This window comes from Trachypithecus francoisi, unplaced genomic scaffold (assembly GCF_009764315.1).
Source record: "Trachypithecus francoisi isolate TF-2019V2 unplaced genomic scaffold, Tfra_2.0 Contig01579, whole genome shotgun sequence".
Classification (NCBI taxonomy): domain Eukaryota; kingdom Metazoa; phylum Chordata; class Mammalia; order Primates; family Cercopithecidae; genus Trachypithecus; species Trachypithecus francoisi.
In genome coordinates this window covers 24,291,609-24,313,420 of record NW_022681442.1, presented here as the reverse complement: position 1 = coordinate 24,313,420, position 21,812 = coordinate 24,291,609, and the positions used below count along the sequence as shown (strand labels likewise).

The window sequence follows — 21,812 nt, the reverse complement described above, 5'->3', positions numbered from 1 at the left end:
CTCAGTTTGAAACTGTGGCATTTGGAGAGGACTCTGATGGTGTTGGTGGGAGAGATGGGGAGGCTGGTCTCCTAACAGGTGATGTTAACTCTTGGGGGAAGTGGGCAAAGACCAGTTTGCAGCATCTCCCAAGTCCGGAAACCCTATTTCCCCCCAATTCTCCACCAGATCACACAGCCGACTTTAACCCTTTCCGTCTTTCCACCCCTTTGCCCTCAGTCCCATTCTACTCACGCTGCTGTTGTGGCCAGACCAGTGGACCATGGCTTGGTTGTGTGCTGAGTCTCCCGTCAGAGCAAACGTGCTGCTGGTCAGCCTCAGCTCCTCCATCCGGAAGCGGGTGGCTTTGTCCGGGTCCCGCTCCCGAGTACCAGGCTCCTGCTGCCCTCCATCTCTTAGCACTCCCCAGGGGCTCCGACTCGCGCCCTCTCCCCGTTCTGCCTTCTCCTGATCCGCACCGCTCCGTCTCCTCCGGCCGGAGCGTGCAGCAACCGCCACGGATGCCCCAGTGCCCCGAGCCCGCTCCAGGGACAGCGCTCGGTCCCCGGGGGCCACTGAGAACAGGCGGCGCACTACGAGGGGCAGGGGCGTGGCAGGTGCCCTGCCTGGCGGACCCTGGTGAGAAAAGCCCCTAGGGGTCGAGGCCGAGCGTGGGGCCGAGCTGGGGTGCGGCGGGGGGCAGCAGGAGCCGCCGCCGAAGACGCCCGGGACGCAAAGGACCAAGAGCCCCGCGCCGGCTAGGAGCGCGCTCAGCCGGGCTTGGAAGCCGCCGCCGGCGCCAACTTTTCCCATCGCGGGAGCGAAGAGCAGCGGAGAGAGGGTCCCGGACCGAAGGTGGCGGCGCGGAGCTCGGCGCTGGCGGCTGTGGGGGGACGGCGCTCAGGACCCCAACTCCATCCAAGTTGGGCCGCGGTGGGGGCGGGCGGAGGCGGCGCCAGGCAGGTGGCGGCCGCTCGCCCGGGCTGGGCTTGTGCCGAGCGCGGGTCCGGACGGAGCGAGCCGCCGCCGCGCGGGGGTGGAGCTGAGCTGAAGTCACTGGCGGAGCGGGCGCGGGCGCTGGCGGGCGACACGGGAGGGAGGGCGGGCGCTGCCGGGGCTCCGGGCGTCGCGTCCCGCGGCCGAGCTGCGCTGCGCACCGGGTCTCCGGGCGCTGGAGGCGCCTCCGGCGACCTCCCCTCGGCCTCGCAGGCGCTGCCGCCGCCTCTCCCGCCGCCCACTCTGCGCCCCCGCGGCCGCGGGTCCCAGCGCTGAGTCCGCGCACCCTGCCCGCGGGGGCGGTCGACCCCGGGCTCCAGGAGCAGTCTCTGTGTCGGGAGCTTCCTATTCCTGCGTTATTGTTTCTATCAGTCTGTGTTGCTGTTTCTTTTTTTCTCCATCTTTCTCGTCTTTGCTAGTTGAGGAGATACAGATTGGTGGGCTTCTGCTCTTCCCCTCTCTTATGCTTCCTGAGTTGGCATCTTGACCTTACCCGGAGCACAGGCTGTGTGTCCCAGCCTGGGGGAGATCTCGGAAAGGCAGCAGCAGAGAGTGATGTAATTAAATGATCTCGTGTGTGTGTGTGTGTGTGTGTGTGTGTGTGTGTGTGTGTGTTAGTTTGGGGGATTTTTTTTCCCATCAATTACAACGCTTAGATTTCTCTCCTAACCTCCTAAAGCATTCATTGAATTTGAACCCAATCTTCCTGTATGCAATCATATTTAAGAAAACGCTTTCCACTAGGCGTTTTCTAAGCGGATATATCTTGGTTTCCCTAAGAGACTGCAAACTCACTGAGGACAGGAAGATCAAATTTAGAGCAACTTGGAGGAAGTGATCTGGTTTTTGTTTATTATTTTCCTCAGTACTTGGCACAGTATCCTACATGGGAGGAAATCTGCCAGTCATTAGTTCAATAAATGTGCATTGTGAGTCTAACGCATATCTGCATAACAAATAAATACAGGAAAGGAGGCACAGTACTTATCGTTATTCTGTGTCATTCGGTGCCTGACCCAGTGCTACTGCTACATGCTTTGAGATCCCTATTAGAAAGTCTGTGATGGTGCTCTGCCAGTGGTTTGCTTTGGGACCTCAGACAAATCACAATCTCTTAGCTTCCTAAGCTTTAAAATTAAATGATCACATTAGATGACCTTTAAAATCCCTACCGCTCCTAAAATTCTGTAATTGTATGATTATAGTATCTGCCCAGCCTAGCACCTCTGCTACTGTTTATAAATTCAGATGAAGATTTATAGCAGGTGAATGGGCTTTGAAAATGGCAAAGAATTTCTCAAAATCCAATCCTTTTTAAAGTAGACAGTTTGCTTCTAAGGGTTGAAATGGTTTCAGAGTTCTTTGCAGTCTTCATATATGTAATATTCTCTTATGTACATGGTAGTTATTACATTATTTAATGAATATTTACTGATTGAATGAATGACACAACAAAATAGTTCCAATTCCAGTTTCTAGTTAACATTTTTGTTCATTTTCACACTTAGAATGATAACCTCACTGAAAAATCTGTATACTGTGTTTGCAATGAGGCCAAGTTCAAAGTAATACAGAGGGATAATTACTATTCAATTAATTAAATTCTTTCTAATGTCCAAGAAAATGTCTGTTATATCAATCCAATCCAGAGAGGTGTTGTAAAATATCGACCTAAGTTATTGTTCTTATGACCAGTGCAGGAAAACTGCAAATGCAAGGAGGGCAGGCTTCTCAGCCATTAAACTTGAGTACCTAAAAGGACCAAAGGATGTTCCATTTGTCGTTAAAGAGGAAATACAAGCAGAAACACCTTTATGCCTGGATCTTCTAAAACAGAAAGGCTGTCTGGCAGGCTATGGCCTCTAGATGGAAGAGAGGAGAGCCAGAGGTCCTCTCTCTTCCCCAAATTGCAAATGTTCTTTGTCAAAACCCAGAGCGGTCGTTTTTTCTTTCCTCAGAAAGGTTTTTAGAGCTTTGCAGGATCATTTACTTAATGACTTCTTTCTATGCCCTGCTAACCTCCTTTCCAGTCTGGATAAGTACGTGGGAATTCCTCCAAGAAAGGAAAACCAGATTAAAGAATCAGAACCCAAATAAATTCTCATTCAAATATAGGCTGGAAGAAGCAAAATGGAAAAGAAGACATTAGTAGATTCAGATTTCCTGGCCTTAGTCTATTATTGCCCTACCAAAATTTATGTTATTTTGGTTTCAAAATGGAAGAGCATCCTGAAGAATGCTGGTACAAGTAGAGTTGATTTTTCCTTCCCAGAATTTACAACCTCTTTTCGAACACACCTGTCAGAATGATCCCTTTAAAGTGAAAGCATTTGCAGTCCATTTGCTGGGAGTTCATAGAGAGCAGGCAAGTTTTTAATGCCTGATTTTAATTATTCATTTGAGACAGAAGTTACACAAGTGTGGATGAAATTGGCTGCAAGTCGTATTGTTCTTATGTAGATAGATAGATTCATTTTATTTTTTATGGCTCTGCTCCCCATTTACTTCTGCCAACAAATAGAAGAGCAAAGTACCAGTAATTTCCTAAATTATTCCCCTTTTCCAGAAGACTACAATAAATAGGCTAATCATGGAGGGAAGTCTATTTCAAGATGTTTTCAATCCAACAACCCACTAAGCAATCCAATAGGTTTTTATTAATATAATATAATATAATATAAGAATGAGTCACTTGTTAGGAAAGTAATTGATATCAAAGGCTAGTAGAGAACATAAATCTGTAATTCCAATAAGGAGTCTTTTCACTGTGCACGTGACAAATATGCCACGACTTAGTCTAAGTTATCATCAGTTCTCATCTGGACTACCACAGCAGCCTCTTACTGCTCACTCTGCTCCATAATTGCACTATTCCATTCCTTCTCTCCAATAGTCATCTCCAAAGATGGCATCAGTACAAGGGCACAAGCACACTGAGATGATCCATTTTTGTGCATGATGAAAATAATAATTTGGTGATATATTTAGTTTTAATCAGAAGGATTAAAATTTAGCCTTGCTAAAATATTTATTGATGAATATACCTATGTTATATATAGCTTTATATACAATATAAACATGTATATATATGCATATGTATGTATAAAGAGAGAGACAGAGGCAGATAGAGAAAGAAGCAGAGGCAGAAAGACAATGAATATGAACATTTAGTCATTGTATACTGATTGGTGTGCACAATCAAAAAAGTGTGAACACTCTGCCCTACAAAGCAGCAAAAGTAGTCTTTCAAAAGTATCAAAAATATAATTTATTATAACTGCTTAATACTTCCTGCCAGCTTACCATCACAAACAGAATAATATCCAAACTCCTTACCATGGCTGACCAAATACTCACTTCTGAGTCACACTTGGCAGGATTCTCTACCCTCATTCTAAAACGCCAACCATTAGGGGCTATCCTTTCCTCTGATGTGCCCGGTTTTTTCCAGTTCGTGACTTTGCCCATGCTGTTCCGCCTGCCTAGAACATCCACCCTCCAACCCACTTCACAAGGCTGACTCCTCTTCTTTGAGACCTTCACTTTAAATATACAACCTTAGAGAGACCTTTCCTGAACCTCTGCCTAAAGAAGAAATTTATTCTACATTTTCTGTATCAGTCTCTTGCCAGATCTTTCTAAGTGTATATTACAGCATTTAATTATTTTACTTAAACCTGTTTTTGTTAATAACTTCCAAAAAATCTACATGTGGATAAAGGCCATATCCTCCTTATTAACCTCATTTCAACATTTCTTCCACTCACTAACTTATTAAGTGCACAAGAAATAATGGCTGGCTAGCTGGGCAGTACCAGTATAACAAGCCTAGGAGCACAACTCTTAGTAACTAATACCTCGTAAATCAGATGTATACTCTCTGCCAGAAACTATGCTATGGAGTTTAAATGTACCAGCTCATGCCTTTTTGGTTACAAAGCTTATCTCAGATAAGTACTATCATTTCCCCCACTTCACAGATGATATTAAGTAACTATCTAGGGTCACACAGCAATTAGTGCAGAGACAAGGCTTCTGCAATAGGCATTCTTATTCCTAGTATGTTCTTGGTTTTATGAAATACTGTTTTACTCCAAATCCCACTAATAACAGATAACATTTATTGATGATATTCTATGTGTCAGGCTCTCTAATTAGCTTGAATCCTTTTTAGTAATGTTGAGCAAGCAATTTTGGGAACAAGTGCACACTGTTTTTTAGGCTGAGGGGAATATATATATACTCGCCATTTCTATTTGCTTTTATTTTGTGTGTGGAGAGTAATGTTAAAGAGAGTGGTATAACCACTCCCCACATAATCTTACGGCATAAGCTACAGGTTAACTGTTTCATTGGCTTTTTGTCTTCCCTCTTTCCTAAGTCTCTTGATTTCTGATGGCTACTTTGGCTTCAGTTTGCACTAAATCACATTATACACCTCATCATTGGAACAATGTCTTTTAATAGTTCTCAAAATACTTGGCTCCCCTTGGATACCATTGAGACAAGGTGTCTTGTCTTGCATTTCAGATCAATTTCATGAAGAACCACAGAAAGAAAACTGGGGAGAATAATATGCAGGCTATTCTCATTGCCTGCCAACAGAATGATGGGATTTTTAAAAACCTGCTCCTTAAAATACTTTCAGATATCAACAAATACAGACCTAGCTCTGAATCCAATAATTGTATCCCTTCTCATACACCCAATCTAAGTGGTGCTAGTAGGAGAACATAAGCCCTCTTATCTTTAAAAATAGGGCTAAGATTATCTACCTAACTCATAAGGATGTTATGAAAGTTAATTCTACTTTGGACACCCCTTGGAGATAACAAAACTGTCTTGGATTTGTGTACCCTCTATCTCATCACACCTCTAAACAGCTTTTGTTTTGCCTTTTTCCCCCTAGTTTAATAAATCTTGCAGCAGCTCCAAAATATAGGTAGGGGGCAGTTTTTGCCTGTATCTTACAGAATACAAAGAAATTTATCTAAGGTCACAGACTTAGAGACAAGACTTAGAACAGATTGTCTTTTTATCCTTTTCCCCCCTATTTTGTCCAGTTCTGTTCCCAATTTGTATATTCATGAATTAAAATTCCACATTATTTTTATGTAGCTATTATGCAGTGCTTATACAATCATTTCAGGTTTCAAAGGATAGTTTGCATAATTAAATAGGAAAAGAGAAGCATGAAATAATATCACTGTCATTATGTAAACTCACATATGTATATATATATTTCCAATTTTAATATTCATACTTAAAGTGAAATAGATAAAAATATACTATGATTAAATAAGTTTATTTAAAGATTGTATTATTAGATTTTTGAAAATATACCTTTACCAAAAAGTCTGAGAATGCATTAACATAACTTTATTATAGTCTTAAACTGATCTGAAAACTGTATAATGTAACTTCTGTGATTTCTTTTCTGTCTTTCTCTAGCCTGTAAGTCTAACATAAAAAGACTTTGATGTACTAAATCACGAAACCAACTTCATAACACGTTTTCTGGTCCAACTTCCCTAGAAATACAAATAGGAAAAATAAACTCAGTTTATTTTAAACTAAAGTTGGAGCTACATTTTACTTTTGTTGCTTCAGGAATACTGACTGGAGGAGAGAGGACAAAGGAAATAGAATGCTACCTCAAAAAACTCCTCAAAGGCCAATGATTACACAATCAAAAGCTTCTATATGATAAGAAGTCTTTGGTTATTTTTGTCCCCTTTAACAAGAACCTATCCAAAGATGAATGAGGTTAATATAAAGTCAAATTCAGTAGACTTCTGGGGCATAATATCCCAGCAGAATACAACTCTATAAAATGTACAGTAGCCACTGACAAACAAGATCTTTGGGACTCTCACTCAGAGCAAAGAGTATCTTGCAGAAGAAGAAAACAAACCAAAGAATCAGTAGCACAGTTGAACAGACATTAATTATTTTATGCTGCTTCCCATTTCTCTGTTTGATCTGGACCAAGAGCAGGCCTCCAGTCCAGACATTCCCAACACTATGCTAAGCTCTGGTAGTGGCACAGAGGGACACCAAAGATGAAAGGCAAAGAGGCGGTCAAAGGCACAAAGTCTGTTGTGTCTGTCTGTCTGTCTCGTGCTGAGAAGCAGAACAGTGTGGGGCTTAAAATCCTAAACTTGGAAGTCAAAATCCTGCTTTTAAATCCCGTGCATGTCACTCACTGACTGTACATTATCATTTGACTTTTGGAATCCCTGTTCCTTAATCTGCAAAATGTAGGTTATATCACCTTCCTCATGTAAGACTAATTTACCTGAGACAGAGTGAACACTCAATACATGGTAGCTGTTAAAGTTGCTTCATACTTCAAATACCAACTTCAGTTTGACACTGTTCTTCAACATGCTTCTCTAGATGGGAGATAAGGAGTTAAAATCCATTCAGTTTTTTTAAAAAATCAACTTATTTCCAGTTAGGGTAAAAATACAATTTAAAGACCATCATACCCCAGAAGATATAAAAAGAAGAGTAGAGAACAGGTGTTGGAACGCAGAAGTTTCACTCTGGAAGCAAATTGAAAGGATGGGATAAACTACTGCCTTCTTAGTTATTGCCAAGCCGGTCTTCTACGTGAAACACTGTACCATCAATCTGCATCTTTGCAAGCTTCTAGGACGTCAACAGTAGATTGGGCAAGAGACTGAGCTTTTAACTATGCACTTGAATTATCCTTTGCAGCTTGAGAAATTAACTTTAGAAAAGGTCCAAGGAAATCCTTTTTTTTTTTTGGACACAGAGTCTAACTCTGTCTCGCAGGCTGGAGTGCATTGGTGCTATCTTGGCTCACTGCAACCTCTTCTTCCCAGGTTCAAGCAATTCTCCTACATCAGCCCCCCAGGTATCTGGGATTACAGGCTTTGCCACCATGCCTGGCTAATTTTTGTAGTTTTAGTAGAGACAGGCTTTCACCATGTTGTCCTGACCTCAAAGGATCTACCTGCCTTGGCCTCCCAAAGTGCTGGAATTACAGGCATGAGCCACCACACCCAGCCAGGGAATCCCTTAATACATCCCTTATTCAACACATGCAATTTATCTTGTGGAGATACTATAGAATGTGAAGATATGAATGAACTTTAATAAACTGCCTAGACGTAGATCCATGATTGTTGAAAAACTGTTATTAGGATCCACTCAACTACCTTTACCTGCTCAGTTACTATCACCAGGTATATCTCTATGATGTACATTATAAGCTGAGGCCTGTTCATTTTCTAAAAGGAGTTGTGGTTCTCCAGGGGTGGTTTAATGAGCCCCTATCTAAGAAGTCAATCGGTTCATTGTTAAACTGGTATTTTATGCCTGCTATCCAAAGGCCCAACTTCTGTAGAGGCCTGTGGCCAAAATCTTTTTCTCCATTTCTCCATCTCTCATCCAACTCACTGATATTTCTAGATTTTAGTAGCTTTATCTACTTAGACTTACATTAACTACTTTTATTTCTTTGATATCTGCTACCATAGATTTAACCCCAAATTGATGGCCTCCTTCTTTGCAGCACAATTCTTGGTCTGTGACTGCCACCCCCTGTGCCATCATCCGCTAGATATTGGCATGATATTAGGAAATGTTTGAAATTTATCCACAGACTTTTAAAGGTTCTCATTATGGAGATCATCTTGTAATGTACTTTTTGGTTCTGTTGTTGTAGTGCTAAGTAGGTAAACAGTATCTCTTTTTTCTGTATTCCCTTGGCACTCTGTGCCTATTTTCATCTTTTTTACATCATCTGTACTTTTTTATTCTCATCTTCTAAGTTAGCCATCTCCCTCCATTAGACTGCAAACTCCTATAGCTTAGGGGTTGTGTCATCTGTCTCTTAACCTCAGTCCATAACCTAAAGCAGGCACAGAGAAGATAGTGTTTCTTGAATGAGAATAACAAAGCTAATGTTCTCATATCTTTAATAGCCTTTCTTAATGTTGTCAGATGATCAGCACTAGGATGAATCATAAACACCCACCACAAATGTCACATAAAGCTAAATTTACACTTAAGAGAAAACTTGAATCAATGAGTATGGCAATTTAAGGCAAAACATCATCAACTGAAAATGTTCCTCTTTTCTAACCTATGGCTATTAGCTGAAGTTAGTTTAAAGAGAACCCTGCCCAGTAACATTGACAATGTTTGTTAGCATTTTTTAAATATTTGAAAATTATATTAAAATTTAACCCACATGAATAAGACTGAAAATCTTAATTATATATTGCTTCTGTGATTTTATTTTTATGCACAAATGCAACCACAAAGATGAAGATAGAACTCTTTCTCGGCCAGGCACGGTGGCTCACGCCTGTAATCCCAGCACTTTGGGAGACCGAGGCAGGCGGATCACAAGATCAGATCAAGGCCATCCTGGCTAACATGGTGAAACCCCGTCTCTACTAAAAATACAAAAAATTAGCCGGCCGTCGTGGCGGGCACCTGTAGTCCCAGCTAGTAGGGAGGCTGAGACAGGAGAATGGCGTGAACCTGGGAGGCAGAGCTTGCAGTAAGCCGAGATAGCGCCACTGCACTCCAGCCTGGGAGACAGAGCAAGACTCCGTCTCAAAAAAAAAAAGAAAGAAATATTTCTTAGCATATGAACAGGATCTTGTACCTTCTCAGTCAATAACGCCCATGTGCATCCACCCCGACAAAAGTAATGCCAATTCTGACTTCTATAACTATATATTAATTTTGCTGTTCTTGAACTTATTCAATTAAATCAAACAGTTTGTACTCCTGTGTCTAGCAGTGCAGGGGGTGTTAAATGAGTAGATGTAGGTCACGGAGTACAAAGTTACAGTTATATAGGATGAATAAGTCTAGAATCTAATATACAGTGAGGATTATAGTTATTAATATTGTATTATATACTGGAAATGTGCTAAGATAGTAGATTTTAAGTGCTCTTACCACACCAAAAAAAGTGGTAGGGGAAGGAGGAGTAGCCATGTGAGGGGATGGATATGTTAAATTTGCTTAACTATAGTAATGATTTCACTATGTATACATACATTAAAACATCATGTTATACATCATAAATATATTCAGTAAGAGCTAAAAGGGAAAAGAAGTTCTTAATATGATGTAATCCAATTTATCAATTACTTCAAACCTTTTCTTTACGGCTAATGCTTTTTATTTTCAGTTTAATAAATATTTTCCTACCTCATCTTTGTGAAACTTTTTCTAGAAGATGTATTGTTTTATCACTTTTATCTATAATCCATCTGGAATTTCTTTGTATGTATATGGCATGAAGTAAGGTTGAAAGTTCATGTTGTGTTATATGGATATCAATGAACCCAGCACCATTAATTTAAAATTTAAAAATCCTTTTCCTGTTGTATTGCTGTGGTACATTCATTGAAGTCAACTGACTGCATGTGTGTGTGATTACTTCTGAATTTTCTATCCTCCCTATTGGATGAAGTTTGTTATATTTTGTGCTAAAAAACACTTCTTAATTATTGCAACATCATAAAACCTGATATGAAATCCCTTAGTTCTTCCAGCGTGTTCTAGAATCTCACTGTCAACTTCTAAGAATGACGGACTTTTTAATAGGATTGCATTGTATGTATAAATCAATTATGGATAAATTAGTATTTTAAAAGCATTGAGTCCTCCCATCCATGAATATATTATTTTTCTGCATTTATTCCGATCTTTAAATTCTCTTAGCAATATTTGTTAGTTTTCCAATATGGAAATCCTGCACATATTTCAATACATTTATTTTCAGTTACTTAAGGTATTTGGTGGCATTGTGACTATGATCTCTTTATCTTAATTTTCAACTCATTATTGCTAGACTATAAAAACAAAATTAATTTTATATTGACTTTATATCTGGTGAAATTGTTACTTATACTTATTAATTTTAATAATTTTTAGGGCCCTTTAGAATTTTTATGTACTCAAGGATATGTGCATATTAAAATTCTACTTCTCTATTTGAAATATATCTACCATTGATTGGTTGATGATTATTTGGCTAGGAAGATGAACATGATATTGAATAGAAATGGTAATAATTTACAATATTGTATGGGGAAAATTAGCTCAAAAGAGCGGGGGAAAGGTTTTATTATTTCACTATGAAGTATGCTGTTTACTGGAGTTTTTCTTGCAAATGACTTTATCATACTAATTTTTTAAATTCTTAATTTGCCGACTTTTTAACAACATGAATAGGTTTTGAATTTTATTATATGCCTTTCCACATCTTGCAATATGGTCACGTTTTTGTCCTCTGTTCTGCCAATATTAACTAATTATCCAATGTGAAGCTAATCTTACATTCCTAGAACAAACTCCACTTGATTAAAACATTTTATTTTATTATAGTGTTGAATCTGATTTGTTTATATTTTGTTTAGGATTTTTGCAAGTATATTCGTGAGATAGCCTGTCTTTTAATTCCCTTTTGTATAATGTCCTTAATGGATTTTGAAATCAAGGTTAGGGTGGTGGCACCATAAAGCAAGCTGATAAGAGTTCACACTTTCTCTATATTCTGGGGGAGTTCGTGAAAGATTAGTGTTATTTCTTCCTTATTTCTTTGAATGAAATAACCCCTGACATTACTTGGATCTGGAGTTTACTTTATAGGAAGCTTTATTGACTATTTATCAACCGATTTAGATTTCTTTCTTTCTTTCTTTTTTTGTTTAGATGGAGTCTCGCTCTGTCACCCAGGCTCGAGTGCAGTGGCATGATCTCGGCTCACTGCAACCTCTGCCTCCCAGGTTCAAGTGATTCTCCCTGTTAGCTTCCCTAGTAGCTGGGATTACAGGTGTGGGCCACCATGCCTGGTTAATTTTTGTATTTTTGATAGAGATGGGGTTTCACCATGCTAACCAAGCTGGTCTTGAACTCCTGATCTCAAGAGATACGCCTGCCTTGGTCTCCCAAAGTCCTGGGATTATAGGTGTGAGCCATCCTGCCTGGTCAATTTATTTATTTTTGTGTTTGTTTTGGTACATTGTGTTTTTCAAATACTTTATTCATTTCATCTTAATTTTCAAATCTATTGATATAAATTTGTTTTATTATTCTATTACCATTTTGCTATTTGTTAGATCTACATTAATGTCCTCTTCTTGATTTCTGATATGGGTAATTTTTGTTTTCTTTCATTTTCCTTGATCAAACTTACTAGAAGTTTATCAGTTTTATTAATTGTTAAAAGCAAATTTGAGTTATTCTTGTTTTGTATATTTTGCTTTAATTTATTTCTGCTTATATACACACATACATATGTGTACATATATTTGAAACTTTTTATTCCCCTGTAATCACTGCTTTAGCTACATCTCAGAAGTTTTGATATGACCCACTCATTACCACTTAGTTTAACTTTTAAAATATCTCCATTGTTATTTCTTTTTTGATTCATGAATTATTAAAATACTATATGTAATCCTTCCTTCTTTCCTTCCTTTCCTTCCTTCCTTCCTTCCTTCCTTCCTTCCTTCCTTCCTTCCTTCCTCCCTCCCTCCCTCCCTCTCTCTGTTCATTCATTCTCTCTCTCTCTCTCTCTCTCTCCTCTCTCTCTCTCTCTCTGTTTCTTTTTGTTTGTTTGTAACAGGGTCTCCTTTTGTCGCCCAGGCTGGAGTGCAGTGCAGTGGTGTGATCACTTCTCACAGCAGCTTTGACCTTCTGGGCTCAAGTGATCATCCCATCTCAGCCTCCTAAGTAACTGGGGCTACATATGGGCACTAATACACCTGGCTAATTTTTTTCATTTTTTTTTAGAGATGGGGTCCCAGTATGTTGCTGCCTAGGCTGGTCTTCAACTCCTGGTCTCAAGCGATCCTCCCAGCTTGGCCTCCCAAAGTGCTGGGATTACAGGTGTGAGCCACTGCACCTAGACAAGTATTGCTAATTATGTTTTTTAAAATTTCTAGTTTTCTTTCATTGTAATCAGAAAGAATATTGTATAAATTCAGTTATTTGAAATTTGTTGAAACTTGCTTAATGGCCTTTGCTATGATCAGTAATGGTAAATGTTCCGAGCACACTTGGATTACTGTGTATTCTGCATTATTTACACTTAGTGTTTTATATATGTTCATTAGGTCAAGTTTGTTAATTATGTTTTTCAAATATTCTATAATTTTATTAATCTTTTCGGCTTAATTTGCAGTTATGAAGAGAGGTGTATCAAAATTGCCAATCATGTGTGTGATTGGTTTTCAATTTGTTATTGATATTCTGAAGGTGTGTTATCAGGGTCAAATATATTTAGAACTGCCATATCATCTTTTAAAATTCATTCTTTCATTATTATGAATTCTTCTTTATATTATTTTTGCCTTAAAATTGACTTTGTATATTCATATAGTTTTGCCTTTTTAATATGTACTGTATTTTCATTTTTTTCATTTCTAGATTGCCTTCAATCTACCTTGAAGTCTATCTTTTAAAATACTGTATTGTTTCTTTCTGCCTGCCATTCTTTGTCTTTTTTATAAATTCAACTTTTTATTTTGAGATAATTGCAGATTCACAGTAGTGGTGATAAATAAATACAGGGTATTCCCATGTACTGTTTAGCCAGTTTTCCCCAATGGTAACATCTTGCAGAATTACAAGCAGGATATTGATATTATGACATCTTGACATAAAGTCACAATATGAAATATTCTCATCACCACAAAGATCTTTATGTTGTCCTTTAAAAAATAATGTATTTTTAATTGACAAATAATAATTTTATATATTTATAGGATCTGTTGCACAATGTGGTCATTATAGTTGATAATAATATACAGTATATTTCAAAATTGCTAAAAGAATTTATTTTTTTACTTTAAAAAGATTTATTTATATATTAATTATGCCTATTTATGGTAGACGTGAGATTTTGATACACTCTTATAATAAGTAATGATCAGATCAGGGTATTTAAAATATCCATCACCTTGAATGTTATCATTTCTTTGTGTTGGGAACATTTTGAATATTCTCTTCTAGCTATTTTGAAATTTGCAGTAGATGGTACATATACACTGTGGAATACTATGCAGTCATAAAAAGAAACAAAATCATTTCTTTGCAGGGAGATGGATGGAGCTGAAAGCTATTATTCTCAGCAAACAAACATAGGAACAGAAAAGCAAGTACCACCTGTTCTCACTTATAAGTGGGAGCTGAATGATGAGAACACATGGACACATGGAGGGGAAACAACATGTGGGGCCTGTTGGAGCATTGGGGGTGGGAGGAGGGACAGCAGGAAGAATAGCTAATGATGGGCTTAATATCTAGGTGATGGGATGATCTCTGCAGCAAATCACCATGGCACACTTTTGCCTATGTAACAAACCTGTACATCCTGTGCATGTACCCCAGAACTTAAAAGTTGGAAATAAAAAAAAGAAATTTGCAGTATATTTGTTAACTGTAGTCACCTTACTATGCTAGCAAACAGTAGAACTTACTCCTATGTAATCATATATTTGTACCCATTAACCAAGCTCACTTCATCCCTGTCACCGTTCCTAGCCTCTGATAACTATCATTCTACTCTCTACTATCATGAGATTAATCTTTTAAGCTCCCACAAATGAGTGTGAACATGCGATATTTGTCTTTCTGTGCCTGACTTATTTCATTTAACGTAATGACCTCCAGTTCCATTTATGTTGGGGCAGATGACAGGATTTCATTTTTTTTTCATTTTATATATATATATATATATATATATATATATATTTTAAGACAGAGTCTTACTCTGTCACCCAGGCTGGAATGTCACCCAGTGGCATGATTTAGGCTCACTGAAACCTCTGCTTCCCGGGTTCAAGCAATTCTCCTACCGAGTAGCTAGGACTATAGGTGCATGCCACCCCACCCAGCTAATTTTCGCATTTTTAGTAGAGACAGGGTTTCACATTGTTGGCCAGGCTGGTCTCAAACTCCTGACCTCAGGTGATTTGCCCATCTTGGCCTCCCAAAGTGCTGGGATTACCAGCATGAACCACCATGCCAGGCTTTCATTCTTTTTTTTTTTATGGCTGAATGGCAATATTTCATTGTGTATATATACCATATTAAAAAAATCCATTCACTCATTGATGGATACTTAATTTGATTCCTTATCTCAGCTATCATGAATAGTGCTGTAACAAACATGAGGGTGCAGGTATTCCTTTGATATACTGATTTCCTTCCCTTTGAATAAAGACCCAGTAGTGGGATCTCTGGATCATATGGTAGTTCTATTTTTAGTTTTCTGCAAAGTCTGTATACTGTTGTCCATGATGGCTGTACTACTTTACATCCCACCTATAGCCTATGAGAGCTCCCTTTTCTCTGTATCCTCGACAGCATGTCTTATTTTGTGTCTTTTTGGTAATAGCCATTCTAACTGCAATAAGATGATATCTCATTGTGGCCTTGACTTGCATTTCCCTGATGATTAGTGATGTTGAGCATGTTTTCATATACCTATTGGTCTTTTGAATGCCCTAAAATAATTTATTTTTATTGTTTTCACTACAAAGAAAAGTACGTGAGGCAATAGATATGTTAATTAGCCTGATTTAATCATTCTACAATGCATACATATATCATATTGCCCTTGTATAGACACCACATACTCTCCTTAATTTCTAGAAACCATTAATTTGTTCTCCATTTATATAACTGTTTCATTTCAAGAATGTTATATAAAAAATTGTACATTATAAAACTCTTGAGAATAGTTTTTTTACTCTGCATGATTCTGTGGAAATTAGTTCAGATCACTGTGTGTATTCAGCACTGTAATCCAATTCTTCTGCATATTTGCCAGCATTTGATGTTGTCACTATTTTTAATTTTGGCCATTATAATAGGTGTATAGTGACCTCACATTATGGGTTAAATTTGCATTTCGATTACGGATAATAACTTTAAGCATTTTTTGAAATCTGTGTATCTTCGGTGAAATGACTTTTCGTGTCTCTTGCCCATGTTCTAATTAAATTATTTGATTTTACAGTGTTGAGTTTTGAGTGTTCTTTAACATATTTTAGATATTAGCCCTTTATCAGATATATGGTTAGCAAATAAGTTTTCCTACTCTTCAGCATGTATTTTTATCCTTTTAACAGGGCCTTTCACAAAGTAGACCTTTTTTTTTTTTTTTTTTTTTTTTTTTTTTTTTGAGACAGGGTCCCTCTCTGTTGCCCAGGCTAGAGTGCAGTGGTGTGATCACAGCTCACTGCAGCCTCAACCTTCTGGGCTCAAGCAATCATCCCACTTCAGCTTCCTGAGTAGCTGGGACTACAGATGTCTGCCACCATGCCTAGATAACTTGTCATTTTTTATAGAGATGAGGTCTCACTATGTTGCTCAGACTATTCTCAAACTCCTGGGCTCAAGTGATCCTCCTGCCTTGGCCCAGGATGACAGGTGTGAGCCACTGAGACCGACTTGAACAAGCATCTTTAGTCTTGTGGAAATATGATTTGGTGTCAATTCTAATAACTCTTTGCCTAATCCTGGAGTCCCAAGATTTTCTCCTATTCTTTGAAAAAGTATTATAACTTTACACTTTACATTTATGTTCATGACTTATTTTGAGTTAATTTTTGCCAAAGGTGTTGGGCTTAGGTCAAAGTTATTTCATTTTGGCTGGGCATGGTGGCTCACGCCTGTAATCCCAGCACTTTGGGAGGCCGAGGCAAGTGGATCATGAGGTCAGGAGATTGAGACCATACTGACTAACACAGTGAAACCCCGTCTCTACTAAAAATACAAAAAATTAGCCGGGCGTGGTGGCGGGCGCCTGTAGTCCCAGCTACTCAGGAGGCTGAGGCAGGAAAATGGCGTGAACTTGGGAGGCAGAGCTTGCAGTGAGTCGAGATCGCACCACTGCACTCCAGCCTGGGCGACAGAGTGAGACTCCGTCTCAAAAAAAAAAAAAAAAAAAAAGTTATTTAATTTTATTTGTATTTTTACGGATATTCAGTTGCTCCAGAACTATTAGTTGAAAGGCTCTGACCTTTGCTTTATTTCTGATATTGATAATGTATGGCTCTTCTCTTTTTTTCCTTTGTTAGTCTTCCTATGGGTTGTCAATTTCTTTTATATTTTCAAAGAACCAGCTCTTTGTTTCATTAATGTTTTCTACCATTTTCTGTTTTCAACTTCATTGATTTCTGCTCTTATATTTATCATTTACATATTTATTCTTACTTTGACTTTATTTTTCTGTTCTGTTTCTAGGTTTGTGAGATAAGAGTTTAGATTTTTGATTTGTAATTTTTCCTTTTTTCTAACACAGTCATGCAACACTTAATGGTGGGGATAGGTTCTGAGAAATGCTTCCTTAGGATATTTTGTAGTTGTGCACACATCTAGGCACAAGCCTAGATGGTATCGCCTACTACACACCTAGGCTATGTGGCATAGCCTATTACTCCTAGACTACAGACCTATACAGCATGTAACTGTACTGAATACTGTAGGCAATTCTAACACAATGATATTTGTCTATCTAAACATATTTAAAAATAGAAAAGGTGCAGTAAAAATACTGTATAAATTATTATAAAATAGTATAACTGAGTAGGGCACTTACCATGAAGGAGGCTTGCAGGACTGGAACTTGTTTAGGTGAATCGGTGAGTGTGTGATAATTGAATGTGAAGTCCTAGGACATTGCTATACACTACTGCAGACTTTATAAATACTGTACATTAAACATGTTTTTCTTCCTTCAATAAGAATTAACCGTAGCTGACTGTATTTTTTTTAACTTTATAAATGTTTTAACATTTAACTTTTTGACTATTGCAATAGCACTTAGCTTAAAACACAAACACATTGTACAGCTGTAGACAAGTGTTTACTTCCCTTATGTCCTTATTCTATAAGCTTTTTTCTATTTTAACTTTTTAACTTTAAAAAGTTTTTGGTAAAAACTAAGACGTAAATGCATATATTAGCCTAGGTCTACACAGGGTGAGGATCATCAGTATTACTGTCTTCCACGTCCACATCTTGTCCCACTGAAAGGTCTTCAGGAGCAATAACACCTATGGAGCTGTCATCTCCTATGATAGCAATGCCTTACTTCTGACAGGACTGCCTAAGGCAGTTTTACAGTTAACTTATTTTTTTTTAATAAGTAAAGGAAGTACACTCTAAAATAATGATGAAATATACAATGGAATATTATTCAGCCATAAAAAGAATGAAATCCTGTCATTTGCAACAACATGAGTAGAACTACAGGACATTATGTGAAGTAAAATAAGCCAGGCACAGAAAGATAAATTTTGCGTATTCTCATTCATAGGTGGGAGCTAAAATTTAAAGCAATTGAACTCACAAAGATAGAGAGTAGAATGACTGTTACCAGTGGCTGAGAAGGGCAACCGAGACTGGGGCGGCAGGGAGTGGGGATGATTAATGGGTGCAAAAATACAGTTAGATAGAATGAATAAGATTTACTATTTGATAGCCTAACAGCATAACTACCCTCAACATAATTTTTTCTATATTTTTAAATAGTGAAAATAGTAGAATTGGAATGTTCCTAACACAAAAATATAATAGATGCTTGAGGTGGTGAATACCTCAATTACCCTGATATGACTATATTACACATTGTATGCCTCTATCAAAATATCATGTGTACTCTATAAATATATACCTATTATATACCCATACTAAATAAAATAATAAAATTAATTTCAAAAAATGGGCAAAAGACTTGAATAGACATATCCCCAAAGAAGAAATACAAATGATCCACAAGTAAATTAAGAAAATACTCTATGTCCTTAATCATTCGGTAAATGCAAATCAAAACCACAGTAAGGATGGTCAATCCACATTTAAGAATTGCTATTATTATGAAATTAAGATAAAAAGTATTGGTGAAGATGAAGGAATATTGGAACCCTTGTACACTGTCATGAGGAATATAAAATGGTGCAACAAGTATGGAAAATAGAGGTTCCTCAAAAAATTAAAAACAGACTACTGTATGTTTCAGCTATCCCACTTCTGGATAGGTATCCAAAAGAATTGAAATCAGAATCCAGAAGAGATATTTGCACTCCCATGTTCCCTTTATCATTTTTCATAATAGCCAAGATGTGAAAACAACTTAATGAAGAAATGGGTTAAAAAATATTGTATCAACTGAAAGAATTAGAGATGCAAATAAACCAACCCCAAAGCTAGCAGAAAATAAGAAATGACCAAAATCAGAACTGAATAAAATTAAGATACAAAAAAAACCATTGAAAAGATCAATGAATCTAAGAGTTGGCTTTTTGAAAAAATCAATAAGATAGGCTGCTGGTTAGACTAATAAACAAACAAAGAGAAAAGGCTGAAAAAACCCAATTAAAAATGACAAAAGGTATGTTACCACTGACCCCACAGAAGCACAAATAACCATCAGAAACTACTATGAACATCTCTATGCACACAATCTAGAAAACCTAGAAGAGATGGATAAATTCCTGGACACATATAACTTCCCCAGACTGAAACAGAAAGAAACTGATTCCGCGAACAGACCAATAATAAGCTCTGAAACTGAATCAATAAAAAATAGCCTACCAACCAAAACAAACCTGGGATCAGATGGATTCACAGCTGCATTCTACCAGATGTACAAAGAAGGGATGGTACCATTCCTATTTAAACTATTCCAAAATATTGAGGAGGAGGGACTTTTCTCCAACTCACTCTGTGAGGCCAGCATCATCTTGATACCAAAACCTGGCAGAGACACAACCAAAATAGAAAATTTTAGGACAATATTCTTGATGAACATTGATGCAAAAAATTTCAACAAAATACTTGTAAACCAAATTCAGCAACACATCAGAAAGGTAATTCACCATGGTCAAGTAGGCTTCATCCACAGGATGCAAGGTTGGTTCAACATATGCAGATCAATAAATATGATTCATCACATAAACAGAGCTAAAGACAAAAAAGCACACAATTATCTCAATAGACACAGAAAAGACTTTCAATAAAATTCAGTATCTCTTCATGTTTAACACCCTCAATAAACTAGATATTGAAGAAACATACTTCAAAATAATAAGAGCCATCTATGATAAACAAACCCACAGCCAATATCATACTAAATGGGAAAAAGCTGGAAACATTCCCCTTGAAAACCAGCACAAGATAAGGATGCTCTCTTTACCACTCCTATTCAGTGTAGTATTGGAAACCCTGGCCATAGCAATCACATAATAGAAAGAAATAAAGGACATCCAAATAGGAAGAGAGGAAGTCAAATTATCCCTGCTTGCAGATGATATGATTTTATATCTAGAAAACCCCATAGTTTTGCCCCAAAAGCTCCTTCAGCTGATAAACAACTTCGGCAAAGTTTCAGGATACAAAATCAATGTACAAAAATCACTACTATTCTTATACACTGATAGCAGCCAAATCAAAAGCCAAATCAAAAATGCAACTATATTCACAAATGCCACAAAAACAATAAAATACCCAGGAATACGGCTAATCAGGGAACTGAAAGTTCTCTACAAGGAGAACTACAAAACACTGTTCAAAGAAATCAAAGATGACACAAACAAATGGAAAAACATCCCATGCTCATGAATAAGGAGAATCAATATCGTTAAAATGGCCATACCACCCAAAGCAATTTATAGATTCAATGCTATTCCTATCACGCTACCATGGACATGCTTCACATAACTAGAAAGAAACTATTTAAAAATTCACATGGAACCAAAAAAGACCCCAAATAGCCAAGGCAATCCTAAGCAAAAATAACAAAGCTGGAAGCATCACATTACCTGAAACTTACTTGGTCATGGTGAATTAGCTTTATGATGTGCTGCTGAATTCAGTTTACAAGTATTTTGTTGAAAATTTTTTGCATCAGTGTTCAACGGCAAACTATAATACGGGGTTGCAATAACCAAAACAGCATGGTACTGTTACCAAAACAGACATATAGACCAACAGAATACAATAGAGAACCCAGAAATAAGGCCACTGACTATCTGATCTTCAACAAAGCTTACAAAAACAAGCAATGGGAAAGGACTCTCTATTCAATAAAACATGTTAGGGTAACTGGCTAACCATATGTGAAAGATTGAAACTAGACCCCTTCTTTACACCATATGAAAAATTAACTCAAGATGGATTAAAGACTTAAATGTGAATCCCAAAACTATTAAAAACCCTGAAAGACAACCTAGGCAATACCATTTAGGATACAGGCACAGACAAAGATTTCATGATGAAGATGCTGAAAGCAATTGCAACAAAAGTGAATATTGACAAATGGGTTCTAATTAAACTTAAGAGCTTCTGCACAACAAAAGAAACTATCAACAGAGTAAACAGACAACCTAAAGAATGGAAGAAAATATTTGCAAACTATGCATCTGACTAAGGTTCAATATCCAGCATTTATAAGATACCTAAACAAATTTATAAGAGAAAAGCAAACAATGCGATTAAAAAGTGGGCAAAGGATATGAACAGACACTTTTCAAAAGAAAACCTACATGCAGCCAACAAGCTTATGAAAAAAGCTCAATATCATTAGAGAAATGCAAATCAAAACTATGAGCTATCATCTCACACCAGTCAGAATGGCTATCAATAAAAAGTCAAAATATAACAGATGCTGGCAATGTTGCAGAGAAAAGGGAACACTTGGCCGGGTGCGGTGGCTCAAGCCTGTAATCCCAGCACTTTGGGAGGCCGAGACGGGCAGATCATGAGGTCAGGAGATCGAGACCATCCTGGCTAACACGGTGAAACCCCGTCTCTACTAAAAAATACAA

General features: G+C 37.8%; 1 protein-coding gene across 3 annotated transcripts in view; it reads right to left on the bottom strand.

Annotated features, from left to right (window-relative positions):
* Positions 1-1,467, bottom strand: part of SORCS1 (sortilin related VPS10 domain containing receptor 1) — a 597,227-nt gene extending 595,760 nt beyond the window's left edge. For all 3 annotated transcript variants that reach the window (XM_033183443.1, XM_033183451.1, XM_033183459.1), the window contains exon 1: positions 235-1,467. In XM_033183443.1, the coding sequence (XP_033039334.1) occupies positions 235-792 (558 nt within the window). In that variant the 5' untranslated portion in view covers positions 793-1,467. The remainder of the gene's footprint in view (positions 1-234) is intronic.
* Between the last annotated feature and the right edge of the window lie 20,345 nt (positions 1,468-21,812).